The sequence below is a fragment of the Numida meleagris genome, chromosome 5, assembly GCF_002078875.1.
Source record: "Numida meleagris isolate 19003 breed g44 Domestic line chromosome 5, NumMel1.0, whole genome shotgun sequence".
Taxonomy (NCBI): domain Eukaryota; kingdom Metazoa; phylum Chordata; class Aves; order Galliformes; family Numididae; genus Numida; species Numida meleagris.
The window spans coordinates 28,202,917-28,221,513 of record NC_034413.1 but is presented as its reverse complement, the minus strand read 5'-3'; the positions used below and the strand labels follow the sequence as shown (position 1 = coordinate 28,221,513).

At 37.0% G+C, this 18,597-nt stretch overlaps 1 protein-coding gene across 3 annotated transcripts in view; it reads left to right on the top strand.

Annotated features, from left to right (window-relative positions):
- The window catches only part of CCSER2 (coiled-coil serine rich protein 2), a 72,606-nt gene extending 56,051 nt beyond the window's left edge, over nt 1-16,555 (top strand). For 2 of the 3 annotated variants that reach the window (XM_021397835.1, XM_021397834.1), the window contains exon 11: nt 11,374-16,555. In XM_021397835.1, coding sequence (XP_021253510.1) covers nt 11,374-12,195 — 822 coding nt within the window. In that variant the 3' untranslated portion in view covers nt 12,196-16,555. Of the gene's footprint in view, nt 1-2,031; nt 2,117-11,373 lie in introns of all 3 variants that reach the window. The other variant, XM_021397836.1, reaches the window with a different exon arrangement.

The following is an 18,597-nucleotide window of genomic DNA, read 5'->3' as shown; positions in this document are numbered from 1 at the left end:
TAATATTATAGGTATTAAGTAGCTCATCTGGCTTGTACTTAATCTCTCATTTAGAAGGAAGAGGGTATAAAACTTTAACCACTCTTCTTAATTTAATGCATTAAAATATCAAACAAGTCCGGGGAGGAAAAAAAGAAGCACAAAAAAAACCCAAACCATTTTGCCAAGCTGAATAGTTCTCTACAAAATGAGACCTGTGCCTGGTGAATCTGGCCTTTTTACTGTCTGGAGCCTGGACTATATTTAGAGAACGGAAGTCATTTTCTATTGTTCGTGCATCCTGACATAATTTAGGATGAAATGTGAGCAAACTTTATGCAGATAGCCTGAAAAATGTACTGTTCTTTTGTACAGTGCAGTGGAAATCCAAAGCTTTTGTTAATGTCTCATCGGTCAGGGGTTGATTGGTCTTGTTCCTAGGAATATTTGTTTTTTAATACTAGTCTCAATTGATGCAACATATTATATTGTTTTGTCATACTGCTAGACTGAAAATAGTAACGTTCTTTCATGTGGCAGTCTAAAATTGTGTGAACACTAGTGGCTACTGACAGCAGACTGTGAAAACATGTTAAGTAATCAGTATCTCTATCTAGAGATAATCAAATAACAGTGAACTTTTTCCTAGTGATTTCTTTCAAGTAATTGTTTTATCTCCGCTTCTGAAGAAGAATAAAGAATTCTTCTCAACTTTTTTTGTTTTCTGTTCTAGTTAAAGAGCATTGTACCGAACAAATTCTATGACTTGATTTGGATGGACATGTTAAGTTACATCTTAGCAGTAATGAAACCTGGAATAACGATGTATAAAATCTAATTAGATGTAGAAAAGTGGTAGGTCAGGGAAATGTTAAAACTTACACTAGGGGGAAAAAAAAAAAGTAGACTATTTCTGTGTAGAAATCATGTAGTACTTTAATAAACTTTGAAAAAACTTGTGGAAATAAAATACTACTTTATTTGTTCAACCATAACAGTGTGATGTGCAACAGATATGCCAGCAGAGAAACTAGAGGGGAGAGGCAAACCATGTTCCTGGGTGCTTTTGATAGAGATGTCTGTTTAGATATGAAATTCCTGCTATCTGAAGAAATAGCCACAAATGGTTGCTGTTGCTATCTGCTGGTTACTGGTAGCTGGAAGCAATGAAAGGCCTTATTCTTAGAAGCAGTATTCCATATCCCTTGGAAACAGATTTTCCACTGGTAAGCAGTGGAAGGGTTGTAGAGACTTAAAGCTGACTTGCTGAAATGGAATATCAAGAGTATCTGATTTGAGGGGGCAGTTCCAACTTGGGTAGGCTTCTTTTAAAGGCGTTGATAGAGAGAAAAAGATATACGTAAAGTTACTTTCCCTCCTGTCACTTCTGTGATGATCTGAAACATCTGACAGGCAAACTTTGCAAGTAATCAACATACCCGGTCACAATTCTCTGATCCTGTAGTAGGAGGCTCAAGCTCCTAAAGCAAAGTGCAAGGCAAGCAGGTCAGTGTCACGTCTCCTCTTTCACAATCAGTAACACTATCAAAACATGGGCAAAGAAGACTCAAAAGCACTGAGATTTACTAGGATTTTTTTTCTGAGAAAGTCTTTTTATTGTGAACTAAAACTGTTTGGTTTTCCCGTGGATAGGTATTGTTAACCAATGTACTAATTCATAAGGCATTTAAAAAACATTTTGAAACTTATAAAAATAAAAATCTTAGCATGCAGTTTTAACATGAAAAGTTCAGCTACTATATTTCTCTCTGGGGAAAAAAGAAAAACAACTTTAGCAGAATTGTGTGCATATATATGGAATAAAAACGGAGGTGTATTATAAGATTTCTGGCTAGGTTAGGGCATCACAATGCCATCAATTCCTGTGGACTTCAGTAGAATCTCACATTTACCTCAACGAAGTAGAAAAACTCGTAAATATATTGATGCCTTTCTGGGGGAAAACGGAAAAGAATGGTGTGGCTTTTTGGTGTCTTGTTTTTCCCTGTTCTCTTTTTTATTATACTTCTCCCCCTCTCTCTTTCTGCACAGGGTGGGTATTCTGCTCCCTCCTTCTCTCCCTGGCAGGGCTCATTCCAGGGCATCCCTCGGACTGTTCCACCGCACCGCAGACAGAGTGAGTCTGTACTTCTCACTCATCTCCCTCACCGTGTTCCAGTAGAAGCTTTCCTTTGCACGCACTGTTCATCTTGTAGTATCCTCCTTTCTCAGGCAGATTTACAGGCATACACAACAGTCTGTGGCTAACCAAAATGCTTCCTTCAGCCAGCGTATAAGCAGCTACAACTTAGAGCTTTGTAACGGTTACTGAATGCTGATCCACTTCAGCAGATCTTCAGGCAAACCGGAGTAGTCCCTTGTTTTCCAGTCTCATCTTAACATAAATCTTGCTTGCTGCATTTTCCCTTTGTTTTTCATGCCTGTAATATAATATCCCATTTGCATTTGTTCTGTTTGCTCATAAGTCTGCATGTTTGCATATGTGGATGTATTTTCATGAATATGCTGTGGATGTACATAAAAAGATATTGATGACAATGTAGTTGTCATTGCCTCTCACTAGAATTTTTCTTAACTTTTCAGAATGGCTTTCCTGAAACTAGTATTTTTTTTTCTCCTGGTGTTTGTTGTAAAAATACTTCTAATACATTGAAGTGGCTGTTGCAAGACTGGCATGACTTGCTAACGTTGCTTTTGTGATAGCTAAAATATGGGCTGATATAAGACGCTTTTGTTCTCTTGGCTTGGATCTGCAAAACAAAGACAATTGCTGATTTTAAAAATGTGTACTTACATAGATGTAGAGAAATGGTAAGTCTTATTTTGTGCTTTGGATTGCATTATAAACATAATTGTTCAAAGAAATATAACTAGTTAATAAAGCAAAGTTATATTTTTTTAATTTACTGTAATTTGAAAATTACAGTGTTTGCTTAGCAATGTCCAAGAGTGTATTTGGACAGGAAATGCAGTATAATTATGGAAAGAGTAAGATTTCCAGGGCTGGTGGAGATCTGAAGAGTAAGCTGCACCTTGGAAAACTAAGCTTACATTTACTTCAGATTGAAATAATCCTGACAATTATTTCAACTACAAGAGAAGAAAATCTTGTAAGACATCTCAAATTGTATTTCAAATACTCTCTTGACGTTTCTGTGACAATATTCATTTAATCAACTCACCAGGAATGCACTCTCTGTTCCATAGGCTTTTCTCTTTGCAGTAGAAGGGTATGCTTTGTTTGTGTGTTTGCCTGTGTGTAAATGTAATGAATGTAGAACTCCCAAAGCTGATCATCACGTGTTCTGTTTCTGGCTAGAGGGCAACAGTACCACAGCATGGCTGGTTTACAGCCTATCAATCAGCAGGGAATTGGAGTCTGAAAAGATTGGTCTTAGATCTGAGGAACATATAAATACCACAGTTCTGGAACTTCCCAATCATAGAGCCAGAATGGGCAGTGCTCTCTGAGCTGCCAGATATGTGCCTCTGTGTCACATCATTCACACTGACTGCTTAACTAAAGAAGAGATCTTTGCTAATCTCTTAGTGGTTCTGAGCTCCCACTGCATTCCTCCACCAACTGCAGCAGCCTCTTATTCAAGGATTCCATAGTGAGCTTCCATTACTAAAGCTGGTTGGATGTTTTAAATATACATCTTATGCATTAAATTCTATAAATTAATAGTTACAGGAGTTATCACTAGCATCTTTCTGCATCCTCCATACTAGATTTTCTTTTGGTTCGGACAGAGATTTTAGGTCTCCTGTCTTTGGTAAGGAATGCAAAAGGGGAGGGAATTGGGGAAAGCAGTGAGCTGAGTATCACCACTGAGAATAGGAAAAAAAAAATATTGTAGTTCTTTTGCAATAATATTGAGATGGCGATGGGAACACAAAGGAATGTTTTGGCAGTGTTTTCTGTCCAGAGATAATTGGAATTTAGGAATAGGAATTTAGAACGCTAGAACATGGGAGGTTCTGTCTAAACGTTAGGAAGCACTTCCTCGTACTGGTAGTGGAGCACTGGCACAGGCTCCTCCTTGGTGGTCTTCAGAAGCTGCCTGGATGTGGCCCTGGGCATCCTGCTCTGGGGGTCCCTACTGGAGCCAGAGTTGGGCCAGATGGACCCAGAGGGCCCTGCCAGCCTCAGTCACTCTGAGATTCAGGATCCCAAACCTAAGAAAGTATGTGCACTTGTGAATGATGCAAGTACTTGCTGTGTTATTGGTAGATGATGGATAGATAGATTACTTAGAAACACTGTAGATTGAGGATGTAAATCTGTAAACTGGTCATATACAGTTGTTTAATATAATTTTATGGCTGCTGTACAGGACAGGTAATGTACCCCTACTATCAAATATCATCATACTTTTGTGTATACGCTTCTTCTGTTAGCACTGATTACAAGGTTAGAGTGCCTACAGCCTGACTTGCCTTAAGATCCATTCATGACATTGGAGGCTTTTTTTTTCCATGCTTTGGAATTAGATGTATGTTTTCTTCTTCTAAGAAGAATACTTTCTGTAATGTTTTGTTGCTCCAGCAGCCTTAGAGACAATTTAGCGTTTTATATTTCATAAACGCTTTCCCAATAGTGTGTGGATTTCTTCTTAAGAATGAAACTGTATGGTTTTATTATTCCAGTAACTCATTTGTGCTGAACTTGATTCGTATATTATGTTACCTTATGTTTCTGTTGGTAATAGGATATAATTTGAGGACATAGCAAACTTTCTCCAATACCATTCAAAACTTTTCTATTTGTATCCCAGAGCTTCAGCAATGCATCTGTAGAAACACTACATTTAGAATACACATTTTCAGTGAGCCAACTGTAAGCTGTTGTTATAATACAAGAATATAGTACCAGTGTCTCTAGGCACATAGCCCTATGTACTTTTCTGTACAGAAATAGAGATGAAAACTGTTCTGTTGCTCACCTCAAGCACTGCAGTTGTCCACATTTGTTTATTAAGCACTTTGTGGGGTAAGTATTTAGAGCTTTTGTATATAAGAATTACAAATAGAGGTAATGGAAGTAATTCTAGCGGATGATATATACATCCATCACCAGCAAGGCAACTGTATGCACGCTGATCGTAAACGAGGTCCATGCTTTACTTTTTCATGCTCGTTTTTCAACAAGGGTATGCAACTTAACTTTATGATATATTTCCATGATAAATCTAAGAATTTCCTGACCAATTTAGGTTCTTGGTAGGGTGTGCAAAGTCCTGATATTAGCAGAACAAATTTGCTTCAGAAAATTATCTTGGAAGTTCTATGACTCTCACGTTAAGAGTAATAAATTATTAAAAATGTCCTGGGAAGACTGTATTATTGTCCTTCAATCTCTCACAACACAAATAAATACATATAGTGTGCAGTTATATGAAGAAATATCCTTTAAGAAAACACCCTTCGGTAGTTGGATGTTTGGACTACAGTGGAAATGTTTTGTGTACCTAATCAGTTATGTTTGTAATTGAACCTTAATTTTGTATGGTCATACTTTTCTTCTAGTTGCCCATAGATCTGAATGCGTGGACAAAAAACCTGCCTTGATGTACCATATTATTTTCAGCAATTCTTTTTTTAGAAAATTGTGTTTATATACAGATTATGCAGAGGAATCCATGCTATGCCATGTTATTATTATATTACCTCACACAGTGGTGACTGGTGGTTTGAAGAAAAGGGGAGAGATTCAGTTTGTGTCATAGTTGGATGTCATACTCCATACTACCAAATGCTATTTTATGATATTGGGACACAGGTTTAATACAGCTAATTGTAAGTGAAAGAAGGAGGAAAAAAAAAATTGACAAATGCTGCAGATTTAAGGTGTGAAATCTTGATGGTAGAAAATGACAGCTTTTCATTGTAGCCTTCCAGCAAGGCTGCATTTTCAAATGAAGGTCTGTGAAATGACAGCTTATCCTCTGCAATGGCAGTGAGATGTGATGTCAGAAAACGATACATATTTGTGGAGGAGTTTCTGTTCCTCCCCACTCCTTACTCCTTTTCCAAAAAGAAGACACAGTAGTTTGGAGTCTCTTTCTTCAGGCTCATCAGTGAGTTGCAAGGAAGATGGGTACAGTCAACAAGGTCAAAATATGTAACGCAGTTTATCTTATGACATTTTTGTTCGTTGTTAGGTACCTAGCATATATAGGTGGATGCAGATATCTTTGATGTATGTGCTTATAATCATACACAAACTCTAGTTAATATTCTTAAGAGTATTTGAAGTGTAAGAGGGTAAATGTGTTAAAAGACTTGAAGGTAAAAGAGCAAAGGTATTCCATGCGGGTCTTGCTATAAACATGGTTCATGCTGCAGTAGTAAATACTATTGCTGTCTTTGTTTCTGGAAGATGGATTAAAAACAAATGTGGGATGTGCTAATTGCAATTTAAATGATGAAAAGTTGCAGTTCTGTCATGGCAATTGCTCAGTGTTTTGTCTTGGTCCTCTGACGTCATTGTCCTTGTCTTTTTCTTGTCTCTGCTTTCCCATTATGCCATTGGCAAGGAGTTGAGAAGTTAGTCCATTACTTCTGTGATAAAGCGTGGTACAGTACAACTTCAGATTTCTTCCCATCTCCTCCTCGTGCATTTTACTGTTGTTCTTTTGCCCTATGCATGATGCATGTCTATTGGAGATGTGCATGCAGTTTTTATTTCTCATTCCTTCATTTCCTTCATTCCTCAAAATACTGCAGGGAGAAAACGTCTTATTTAGTTCTGCAGAGGTACTGTATGGGGAGTTGAGGTGGATATTTAGATTGGAGATACAGAATGACCAAAGCAAAAATGAATGGAATTTTAAAGTAGAAATAGGCACTGCACTATAACTGTTATGACCATTTTTACATAACTGCTTATCAGTATAACATTCTTATTTACATCTTTATTGGCTTTGTATTGGAAAACTATCTCAGTGGTTCAATACCTTTATATTAATGATAAACCTCTTCATGAATATTGTTGGCATTTTTCAACAGATGATTAGAGAAACAAGGAAAAATCCCTGAGGCTAATGTGATAGGAATTCCAATTGAATGATCTTGATTGGTGCATCAATATATCCAAGTATTTGAAGTTCTTGCCGCTACAGAAATGTCTGTTTCTTTGTCTTGCAGAAGGAACGTGTTCACAAAGCGTTTTGTCTGCTGTACTTTCTGAGAACTAACTGTCCTCAGTCACATGGTACTAGAAATAAGTTTGAGCATCTAACTTTAGATTCCAGGAACATCAGAAAGGAATGTAGGTGTTTTTGTCTCCCTGGATATTTTGGTCTTTTGGACAAAAAAGGAAATCTTAGTATGACAGTCGCTACCAAGTCACTGTCTGTCTGTCCTCGAAATATTGTCTAATATGTATTTAAAGCAAGACAGATGACAAATTTTTAAAACTTGTATGTACTAAAATATTATTCATAGGAGGGGAAATGCTTCTTTATCTATTCTCCCTCCTTGTGGCAGGTTTCACGAAGCACTAGTCCTTCTGCTGGCTTTTAGACTAATAGCTTAGTCATAATTTGTTAAAACCCCATGAACAGTTACTTGCATGTTTTGGGAGTGTTTTTCTACTTTCACTGTCATCTTGAATGTGTAGCATCTTGAAATAACCTGTATTTCTGAAAAGTGACCAGACTTTGAGTAAGTAGAAATAGAAAATAAGGAAACAGTACAGTATTTTTAAAAACTTGGCAAAAGATGATACCGTATCTGTAGTGCCATCTTCATAATTTTGGGCACTTAGCTGTCTTCTGCATTTAAATTATGAACTTTATGGATCTTAAGTTGCTTAGACCCTTTTAGATTGTGAGAGGTAACAAGGGAAGTACGTATTTGGCTATTTTTCTATGCAAAGCATTAAACGCAAAATTGTCAAAATTGCTAAGATCAAATATACTTTTTGTCAAAAGCCTTGAAATAACAGCATTATCAAAAGCTTTTCTCTTTCTTGTTCATGTTTCTATTAACTTCCTTTTTCAACAAGTTAATTTTTCTGATTAGTATAACTATCGTAATTAGTTACTAAGTTAGGATCCGTAGTGTCAGGAAAGATTTGCATTTTTTTAAGACTGGCATTTAGAAACCCTTTCTAGGTGAGAGGAAAGTTTTTGTTGTTTTTGATGACTGTGTACATATTTGAACTTGACATAATACTACCTTCTATAAACATAGATTTTTTTGCATTCACTACATCAGAAAATCAGTTATCTACGTATTAGTGCAGTAATAATATGTGCCTTGCTTTGATTTCTGCACACATTTTTAGCAGTTTTGCTTTTGTAGGTGTGCTCTCGAAACAATAAACCAGTTTGGCTAACATCTGTCAACTCCTACGCTGGAAGGATAATAATTTCTGTAACCCATTACACAAACACTGAAAAAATGACATAAGTTTATCTGCAGGATTTCTTAAAAAAAAAAAAAAAAAAGCTGTAACTTAAAATTTTAAAATTACTTCTTGTTTTTAGTACTTATTGTAAGATTGCTTGCTGAAGGAGGATAGTTCTACATTTGACAGCACTCAAGGAAAAAATAGATGAGGAAAAATGCATTAATTCTAGATGAAGGTTTTTCTACTCATCTGACACCACTTCTAAATCCCCCCTCCCCCCCTCCCCAAGAACAATTGTATTCAGACTGTTCAACATGTCTATTGCTTGTTGATGTCGCGGGTCCAACTTAGATGTTGCCTTTTCTTACAGGTAGAACTGGTATATTTTAAGTGGAAAAAGATGGCTAGTAAATTGGAATTAGATCAAAAAACCTTGGTATTTCCCTCATTACCATCAATTTTTCTCTCGATGACTCTGAGGATTCTGTTTGCAGCAGTAATACTGCTAGATGAAAGATGAAAATCTAAGGAGTCCTGAAATGTGCTCTTGTTCTAGAAATATTATAGAATTGTGGCATGCACAGTTATCATTATAGTCTCTCTGCTAATTCTAAGAAGAGCAAGAAGACCAGACAGATAATTCTTTCCTGTTTTGAAGCTGAGAATAATAATTCAAGAGGATGACTGAAGTGATAGTTGTACTCAAATCCCTTAAGACAAATGCTGCTTCTTTTTCACTGACTGTATTTTGCAAATGCTTTTAGTGTGTTGACTATTTGCATACAAACTATCACTTGGGATGGATTCAAGTAGTTTCAGCAAATTTCAGGGATAAGAGTAGCTTGTTGCAGTTGAGTTCCTCTATAAAGAAAATGAGAAAATCATCCAAACTTGAAGCTTGTTGAAAGTATAGATGAAGTTTTAATAGGTTTTGGGGTTTGCCATGCGTTGCAGACTATTCAGTAATTCTTCCAAGACCTGTGTACAAGTTTAAGGTCTAGTATGTGTTCACACATTATAGTCTTTTTACAGGAAAGAACAAAGAAAACATAGAAATAATAGAATTGTAGAACAGCTCAGGTTGGAAGGGACCTCAAAGATCATCTAGTTTCAACAACCTGCCATGGACAGAGTTGCCAAATCTGAATGTACAGCAGAATTTCTCAGTGGTTCAGACAGCGAGAATACCTCAGACATGGAATAGCTGTAATTTTTCTTTTTTTTCCCTTTTTTTCTGGTTTCTGTGTTTCTGTCTCCTAACCACCACTAGCACAGTGACCATAATGCAATTCATAGCCAAGGGTAGGAGAAGTATGAGAGAGGAGTGTGTCATTCACACTGGGCAGGGAGACACAGCAGGGTTAATGCAGTGTGTGGAGCTGCAGAGCACAGCAGTGGAGGACTGTAGCTAAGCCAGTTGGTATACAAGGGAAAAGCCCCTGCCAGTGAGTTTCTCTCATTTACAGACACTTCTGATGAATACTAGCATGGTTATTTACTATGGATAAAAAGTATTGGGAGGGATACTGGCTGAGTCAAAGATGCTCAGAGCTCACCCTGTGCATAACATTTTGTCTGTATAGTCAGATAGGAGTCTGAGATGGACTGAGGAAGAAGGATATGCAGCAAAACTGCAAAGTAACAGGAAAGCTGCAGTGCGTCTGTCTGGTGGAGACAAAGCCTGCTTGTTCATACTCACTCATTTCAGAGCCTGATGAAGAAGCTCAGAATTCTCAGAGTAATTTGCTCTTCGCAGGTATTTTCTTGGCTGTTGGTAGTTAGAAGCAAGCTGAAACTTATGCACCTTGATTTAAATTGAAGCACTACTGTTATCCATAAAAATGACCTGTCCTTTTTGAAAAACTGAAACTTAGATCAGTCTTCTGTGGCAATAGGTTGCACAGCTCCATTCTCCATGATTATTTGCTTCACTTTGTGATCCAGAAAAGGTACTGGCAATTCTCTTGTCCAATACAGAAACGTCTCTTTTGACAAAATGTAACGTTTTCATCCGGTTACCTTTATCTCTTTGGTTATTAGGAGTGTGTGAGCTCTAGCTTCATGTATACTTTGTTGTGCTGTTTTGTTGAAGATAGTTTCTTTACCAGCCCATTTGAATTCACTTCAAGATAATGCAGTTAGCTAAATCTATTCAGTAACCTAATTACGGCATACCTGCATCCAATTTTCTGGCATCAGTTATACAAGGAAAATGTGCTGTAAATTCAATTACTTCCCCTCCTGCATGCTTACTCAGCCCCCTGCGACAGTATTCTGTGAAGCTCTGCTGCCCTTGGGCCATCCTCTCCCTATCCCAGATTTTCCCCAGCAAAGAGGCTTATCTCTATTTATGATGAAAGAAGTGTGCGGTGTCAGAGGACTGGGTGATAACTGTAAAGGGACAAGTCATCCTCATGTTTAAAGCAACGTAGTATAACTCCATGGACTTCACTGGGGTTGTTTCTGCTTACTGTTCTGCATGTGAAGGAAATCAGAAGTAAACCACTCTCCAACAGAGAGAAATCTTAATGAAAATGAATATATTTTATATAAATTCCTGCCTATATAGTATGTAGCAACAATTAAAGTTTTGGGGTAGCTAACTTAAGTACACAGTATATAGAAACTAAAAGATGGATAGTCTGATAGCTGTTGCATTTGTTTAAGAATTCAAATCAGGATTTGATCAGTATTCTTGTGTAATTGTTAGGATGTCCTGCAGACTAAGGCAAAACCATCAACCAAGTCTCTTTCATGTTTCTTACTTTACACTGATTTTTTTTTTTTGTCTTTGTTATTGTGTATTTCAGTAGTGGTTTAACTTTTTCCACCTAAGTTACAAGTCACATTTGTATGTGTCCCATGAACCATCCTCTTTTACCAAAGTAAAAAGTTTTAATTTTGTAAAAGATATACAGCTGTTGCCAAGCATCCAGTCAGCATACTTTGGGTTCAGAATGTTATCTGGTGTTTTCTTTGCCTAACATATTACTGCATTCTTTTCTCTTCAACAGCCTCAAGTACTACAGCCTTCCAGCAGCCTTCCCAGTTCCACAGACCTCGTCCAGGGAAAACTAATAAAAATGCCACATATCGAGGCCCCCAGTGAATACTCTAAACATGGTGTGCATGAAAATGGCAATCATCAGAATCAAAATGCTGCAAATATATCTCTGAGAAGTAGCCTGAATGATGTAAACACTTCAGTGAACATAGAATTAAACATAAAAGATGAGAATGCGTTGTATTTGGAAAATGTGAAAAATAAATGTACTGAAGATCCTGGGGAGGTGGCTAGTAATAAAGAAGGTACGTTACTATCTCGTTCTTGTCTTCAGACCTCTACACGAATTGATGCTAAAGAGGTGCGGACTGAGGTAGCTGTGAAAGGTCAACCCTCACTCACATACCAGGCTTCTCGGCCAAAGACTTCAAGAATTGCAAAGCCTCCAACTGCTTTAGTGCCTCCTACAATGGCCATACTCGCAAGATCTGCAAATCATTCTGCTGCTTCCAAGGAACCTGAGCTTCTACCATTGAGTAGTTCGGCTCAACTGCAGCCGACATCTGGTCCAGATGACCTAAAGGGTAAACAGAGTCAGAAAGTGTCCAAACTTCGTCCACCAACTATATCCTTTGTTAAATCTAAGCAAATGAGCAGTCAGAAATCCACATCGGTGTCTCAAGAGCCTCAAAGCACCTGTTTGAAGACTAACATCCCAAAGCCACAAGTACAGAGAAAGGAAAATGTGCAAACACAGAATACCGCTTTGCATTCTGGGGACAGTTTGCCCTCTAATCGGCATTCCCGCCTCCCTAAACCAAAGACACATTGAGAACATACCTACATCTCATTGGGTGGTGTCATGTGTTAAATTGCTTCCTATGTATTGACTGCCATTGAGGCTGTTTTATCTACAGCCTGCAAATCCTGAGTGAATAGCAAAAAGAGCGTTTTCCTTTAGTGTTTGCATATTCTGTTTTTTTGTTCTGAAGCTCATGTTATGAGCTGTGCAGCAGTTCTTCAGAGTGTTAAATTATATTGTAATTCTGTATTAATGATTGTATTGCACAGTGATCTTAATCAGTACTGAAGTCTGGTGACCATGAATACCAGAATGCTGCACTATGTATTCCAGGAGAGCAGAAATAATTTCTTACCTCTGTTAACTTGAGTAATTAGACAATGAAATTACTATTCAGTTTAACTTCTTGGTTCTGAGGACTCGTTAGGTTAGAGTGGTAGAAAGTTAGAATTATTAGCAGATGTTTTATTGGCCATAATTCTGACTCTGTATTCCAGAGGCCTATGCAAAAATCCTCGTATTTATCATTATCTGAAGACTGACATATTTAATGTTATTTAATCTGATGGGTTGAGTGGTTTGTATTGTTTTTGCTGTAATCTGAAGTTACTCTGTTCTTTATCTAATTTTCACTCTTCACAGACAGTGGATTTCACATGGTGAAATGGATCTTCTCTCTTAAACAGCATCATTTGTTAAGATATCGTGGTATGTTTTTATTGTATGATAGACACGTTACTGGGTATATTCTCAAAATGTAGTGCTAAGGATACTTGTGCAAAACCTTGCAATAAAGGCTCTTATGAATTGGTAAGTAAGGAGCCCATGGGAATTAGGGGTCCATAACACCTATGTTGAGGTTGCACAACATGCATTTTAATGGATATATTTTAACTTTTATTGTACTGTTTGTATTTATTGATTTCTGTTTAATATTGAAAGACTCTGAAGTACCTGACTTGAAACGTTTGCACAAACTTTGCCATATGTGTAAGGATTTGAAACTATTTTACGTAATAAAACCTGTATTAAAAAAGCAACTATTTTTAAATAATAATAAATTAACCCCATTTATTTGTCCTTATCCAGAGCTGGTACTCTAAGAGTTTTTCAGAGATGTGCATTTTCTTTTGGGGGTTTTTCTGTAATTTTTTTTTGTAATTATTCAAGAAGCGCATGATAACTGGCAAGGAGCGTTTTGGGGAAATAAAACAAAAAAATCAACATTCTTTGGCTATCTAGGGTAATTTGTTTTTTTTTTTCCCAAAGTGGTGTGGAAATGTGCCCATCACGGTGCAACTATGGGACCATAACACATGAGCTGTGAGTTGAATATATACATATCCAGTCAAGTGTTCTGAAAACTTAATGTTATGTCCCATCTCCTATTCTCCACTTCTTCCCCATCACTGAATAGTAGATGTTAATGTTTTTTTCTATTCTTAAATTGTTTTTAAAATAAGCAGCAGAAGGCTGTTACGGTTGACTCAAATTCTGTTTGTGTACAGCATATAATGACAGAAAAATGAAATACAGTAAAAGTTTATTCTAGGCTTTTGCCATAGGACATTGAAACATTACAGTATTTTCTTTGAGAAAATGAAGTGAATGGGTGTAGACATTTCATAAATATTTTCCACAATCATGTTGTGTAATATCAGCCCTTTAATTCGGGGTATACTGATGGATACCTTGGTTGGATGGGTACATGGAAGAAAAATCATGCGATTTGAATTTCTCATTATGTAATGAATGTCCCCAAAAGTTTGGATTCATCATGTTGCAATTCTTCTAACTGTCAAAGTAGTAGAAAAAATGAGAAGTTTGGGGGAGGAAGGAGTTAAGGGGTAGTTTACATTACAGAACTGCTTCTCAGAATCTGAAGTAAGAGACCTACAGGACTCCCTGTTAATTGAAGGGGCTATGTGGAAGAGAATGTAACCAAGAAGTAATGAGTAACGGTAACTGCTGTAGCTTATATAAGATGAAAGTAAATACAATTCAAGATTGCTGTTACAAATATTCTCCAGGAAAAAATTACTTTTTCTTGCAGAGCACTGAATTAGATGGCCTTCAGTGTAAATGTGTACTTTTGATAATGATTTTTTGAATATTTCCCAAATTAGCTCCTGGCAGCTAACTGTGTTACTCAAGAGTTTAAAAACTGCTGAGGGAATGATCAGGTTCCCGGTTCATTTCCTGGTCCGTATAGATTTCTGCGGAAGGTTGTTTTATGTTCACTTTCCTTGAAGAGAGGCTGATTTTATTTTTGGTTGTATATGATTTTATGAAAAAAAAAATTCTTTTCACTTAATGCTATTGATGGATATTTCACCATGAATTTTGTTGCTTCTTATTCTGGAATTGTCACCAGTCTGATTTAGTGATGTTAAAATTTTTATGTTTACATTTAAAAGAACAGATATCCATCTGTCTGCACCTTTACTGAAAAACTTAGGAATGAAGCAGAGAGATCGCTAGGGGGGTTTCCATTATACAGAAGATGGCTCTTCGTTTTATTTTCAGAAGATGAAAAATACATTATTTGGTGTTTTTTTCCCTGTTAAAGGAGCATAAATTGATTATACTTTTTTGATGTTAATAAATAGCACTTCTTCATTTTGTTCTGCAAGATTAGAGAGACATTGAGCTGGAGAAACTGGGATTTGATCACGGATGAGACAGATGCCAGTCAGAATTGTTTATATTCAGCTCCTAACCTCACATCCCTATAAAGTATTTTAGCTCTTCTGACTTTTCTAGGGAAGGCTCTGTTGCATGTATAGTAAGTCCAGAGTATGAGCAAAGCCTGTCAGCAGATGGGCAAGGGGGAAGAGTAGCAGTGAAGTGAAGTTTGAAGGCTCACTTTGGTGAAGGACGGGGGCTGGGGGGAGATGGGTAAGAGGGTGTTGTGTACACCTTGTAGAATGGGATTAAGTATGTATTTTCAGGTAATTTATCTACCTTATGGAAGGTGCAGATATATAATCAGTATTTGTGCAGATTGTTCTAAATGCATAAATTATTTTATATCTTTAAATTTTAGGTTTTTTGATTATTGCATTTTTTAATGTCTTATTCTTTTGTGCAGTATTCACAGAAGTATTAAACTGCTGTTCAGTACGTATGTACAGAGGCAATTACATGTTTTAACAAGTGAATAAACACAAAAGAAAAAAACAGAATTGCACTTTAAATGAGCTTTATTGCTTGGAGTTGTGCCTAAAATAATCTAGATGCCTCCTGCTGTGTATGGCTTTTGTTTGAAACTAATTTCCCTGCTAGCATTACTGTTTCCAAGATATCATCACGTCACTTTCACAAAATTGATATGCACTCTAGCATGTTTAGAAATAGTCATGTAGTGTACTGATTTTTTTGTTGTGCAATGGCTTTAAATTTACTGTGGAGTTTTAACACTGCTGAAGCAGCCAATTACCTTCCACTTCCCTGAAGCGAGCGCTTCGTTTTGCCAATCAAGGCCAAAGGCAACATTTTCTTAGGACTAGCATAGCCCTTAAAAAAATAAAATAAAATAATGGTCCCAGCATATCTTTTTGTTGGGGGGGAAAAAAAAAGTGCAATACTGACTGTTAGAATTCCTGGAAATGATCACAGAAGCCCTGAAAATCCAAAACTGCACTGAATTTTTCATGTAGTTCTGAAAAAGGTGGGTTCTTCAACTCTCACAGCAGTGAGACTAAAGTTAGACATAGCAATTAGACTGCACCATAGCTCAGTGAAATTTACTTCATCCTTGATCTAAATGCCCTTTTGTTATAATGATGCTGGAAAACTGGTTATCGTTTGCGTGATTTACTTTGTTTGCATGTCACAACCATATGCACATTCTATTCTGAAATGTCATACTTGGGTAGGTTGCATGTTGCGGGGGGGAGAAGTATTTGTTTTTGCACAGCACATAATCCTCTTATTGTGGACATTTTCTTGCCGTTCATAATGGCATTCTGTTCTTGAATTGGGCTTCCGTAACTATTCCTTATCTTGTTATAGTGGCTTTTTCTGAGCAGAGTGGGTTTAATACATGATTCTGGTGGTAGGCCTCAGTATAGTAATCTTAACAACAACGCTATGGAGGAAAGCCAGTCACTGTTGTGGGAAAGCTTCTAGCTGCCTACTCAACTATAAAAGCATCTTAATAAAAACAATATAATTCCAGTGTCAATGAAATCTTAAATTCAGCACTAGCTAAAACAAGAGGTACCCTTACTATATCTGCTTTGTTGGTTTTGTTGTTTTTTTTTTTTACCCAGGCCAGAGTAAATATTGTATATTGGGACTTGCTTGTAAAGTTGATTTAAAACCCTGTATGTAAAAATTCTTTCCTCAATGTTGCTCTAGTGAATAAAAATAAAAGTCATAATTCTAATCAGTTGCTATTTCTCCTGACTGTTCACTTTATGTATTTTTTTTAGCTCTGTCATTGACTGTGCAGAATGACAAGACTGTAAGGGGAGTCTGAGAGTGGTGGCGGTGGTGGGAGATTCTTTAAGCTTACAATTATGTATTCTTATGGACTTGTTTTTCTTCAACAGACTTGCAGCTTTTTTCCTCTGACTTAAAGCATGAGAGCATTTAAAAACAGAGAAAAGACATAGAAAAGCTATGATCAAGGACTGATGTGGTTAGTTTTTAAAGGTATGTTATTTCAATTCTAATGCATGGTTGAGGAGAGCAGATGGTTACATCGTAGTTCTATTGTGTAAACTAGTTAAATTGATCTCTTACGATAATAACTTTGAGTAAGTTGCATATGGCTTCCAAGTTCAAATGTAAAATATGTACCTTCCTCATCTGAGGCCCAAAAAGCTAGTTATGTACTGGCGGATCCTCCTCCCTTGTGTTTCTACCGGGTTAGTGTGCTTTTCGTTGTTTGATGAACAACACTGTATTTTTGTGGTATCTAATCCTGTCGGTGTGATCACCAGAAGATAAATAGCTGATGCAATGACTGTGTTGTTAGCATACTTAAAAGCTGTAGTTCACATGGCCCTCCCATTCTTTCTTCCCTGCCATCTCCCATCCAGAGGCATAGGCCTTGCAGCAGTGATGTGCTTGGCCTTAGAGCAGTGTTCTGCTCATGCTGGAACAGACCTGCTGTACTGTCACTGGGCATAACACTATGTGTGAGAAGAAAGTGTTAGGTGATGACACTTCCCTCCTTTTGAAACCCAGAATCAACATCCTTGTCACCTTTGCCGGTACAGAAATGACTTATTTTCTTGAGTACACTTGAATATTGCTGAACCGCAAGTCAAATTATTACTGAACCATGTGGTATCAACCAGATTTGTGTGGTTGCTGCTTTCCCTGGGTTACAAGTATCAGCTGTTCTTTCAAATGAAAATGGACTTTTTGCAGAGGACACTGAACGTAAATACTGCAGCTCTGAAAATATGAGTTCAAGTATGTAACAATTTGGCAGTCTGAAAAATCAGAGGAAGATTTTCTGTTACTAGTTCCAGGTGTTTTCTGTGAAACCATAGCCATTTAGAGTCCTTGGGTCCCATACAATAGATGGAGTACTTCTGTATACTTAATTCTGAAAATAGTTGGAGTTTTTAGTATGCAGCTAAAGGCAGAAGTAATTGCTCGTATAACAGAGCAGATACTAATTTAAGAGTGATTCCACTCTTTGGTTTTTACAAAGCAGAGCAAAATCTGAAAACTTAAAAGCTATCAAAGTAAAATCCTTCCCTCCATCACAGCCTCAGAAATGCCCTGAACCATTAGTCATTTAAAAACAGGTGTGGAGATAGGATGCTCCAACAGTTGCTTGCATTATTTTCCAAAATATTTTATAGAAATGTAGCAATTTCAGAGAAATGTTCAGATTTCAGTAGAACATCTCACTCTGATGTAGAGGTATTAAGAAAAGTACATTCCAATCAAAGGAACTGTTCAGATTTTACTCTGAAGAGACCCAACGCATCATTATCTTGGGTGTTACAGTTAGAAAGATCCTTGAAGATCAGCCTGGGTAAATTTCTGTAATTTCCTCATGATCGTCAGTCTAAAAATCTTCTGTGCACAAAGACTGATTAAGTGTTTATGTAGCAGTAAACAAGTGTATGCATATAAAACGTATAAGCATTTGAAGTCTTTGGTAACTTAGTCTGATATATTTCAGTGTGTAGTAATGTTAAAATTCAGCAATTCCTACAGTACTTTGCTCCATTTTAATTGCTGTTCACTTTGGCCAACTAGACAAATTATTCCATGCTACCTTTAGTCTCAGTACCTTAGTTTCCTTATATAAAAAATGAGTACCAGTATTGCAGTTCTTGTCTTCACCAAGATTCTGTGCTGACAGCATGACAAAAATTCCCTGAGAAAATTAATCTTCCCTTGCTTTCTTGAAGATTACATTAATCTCCCTGCATTTACCTGGTAAGAGTCTTCAAAAGTATG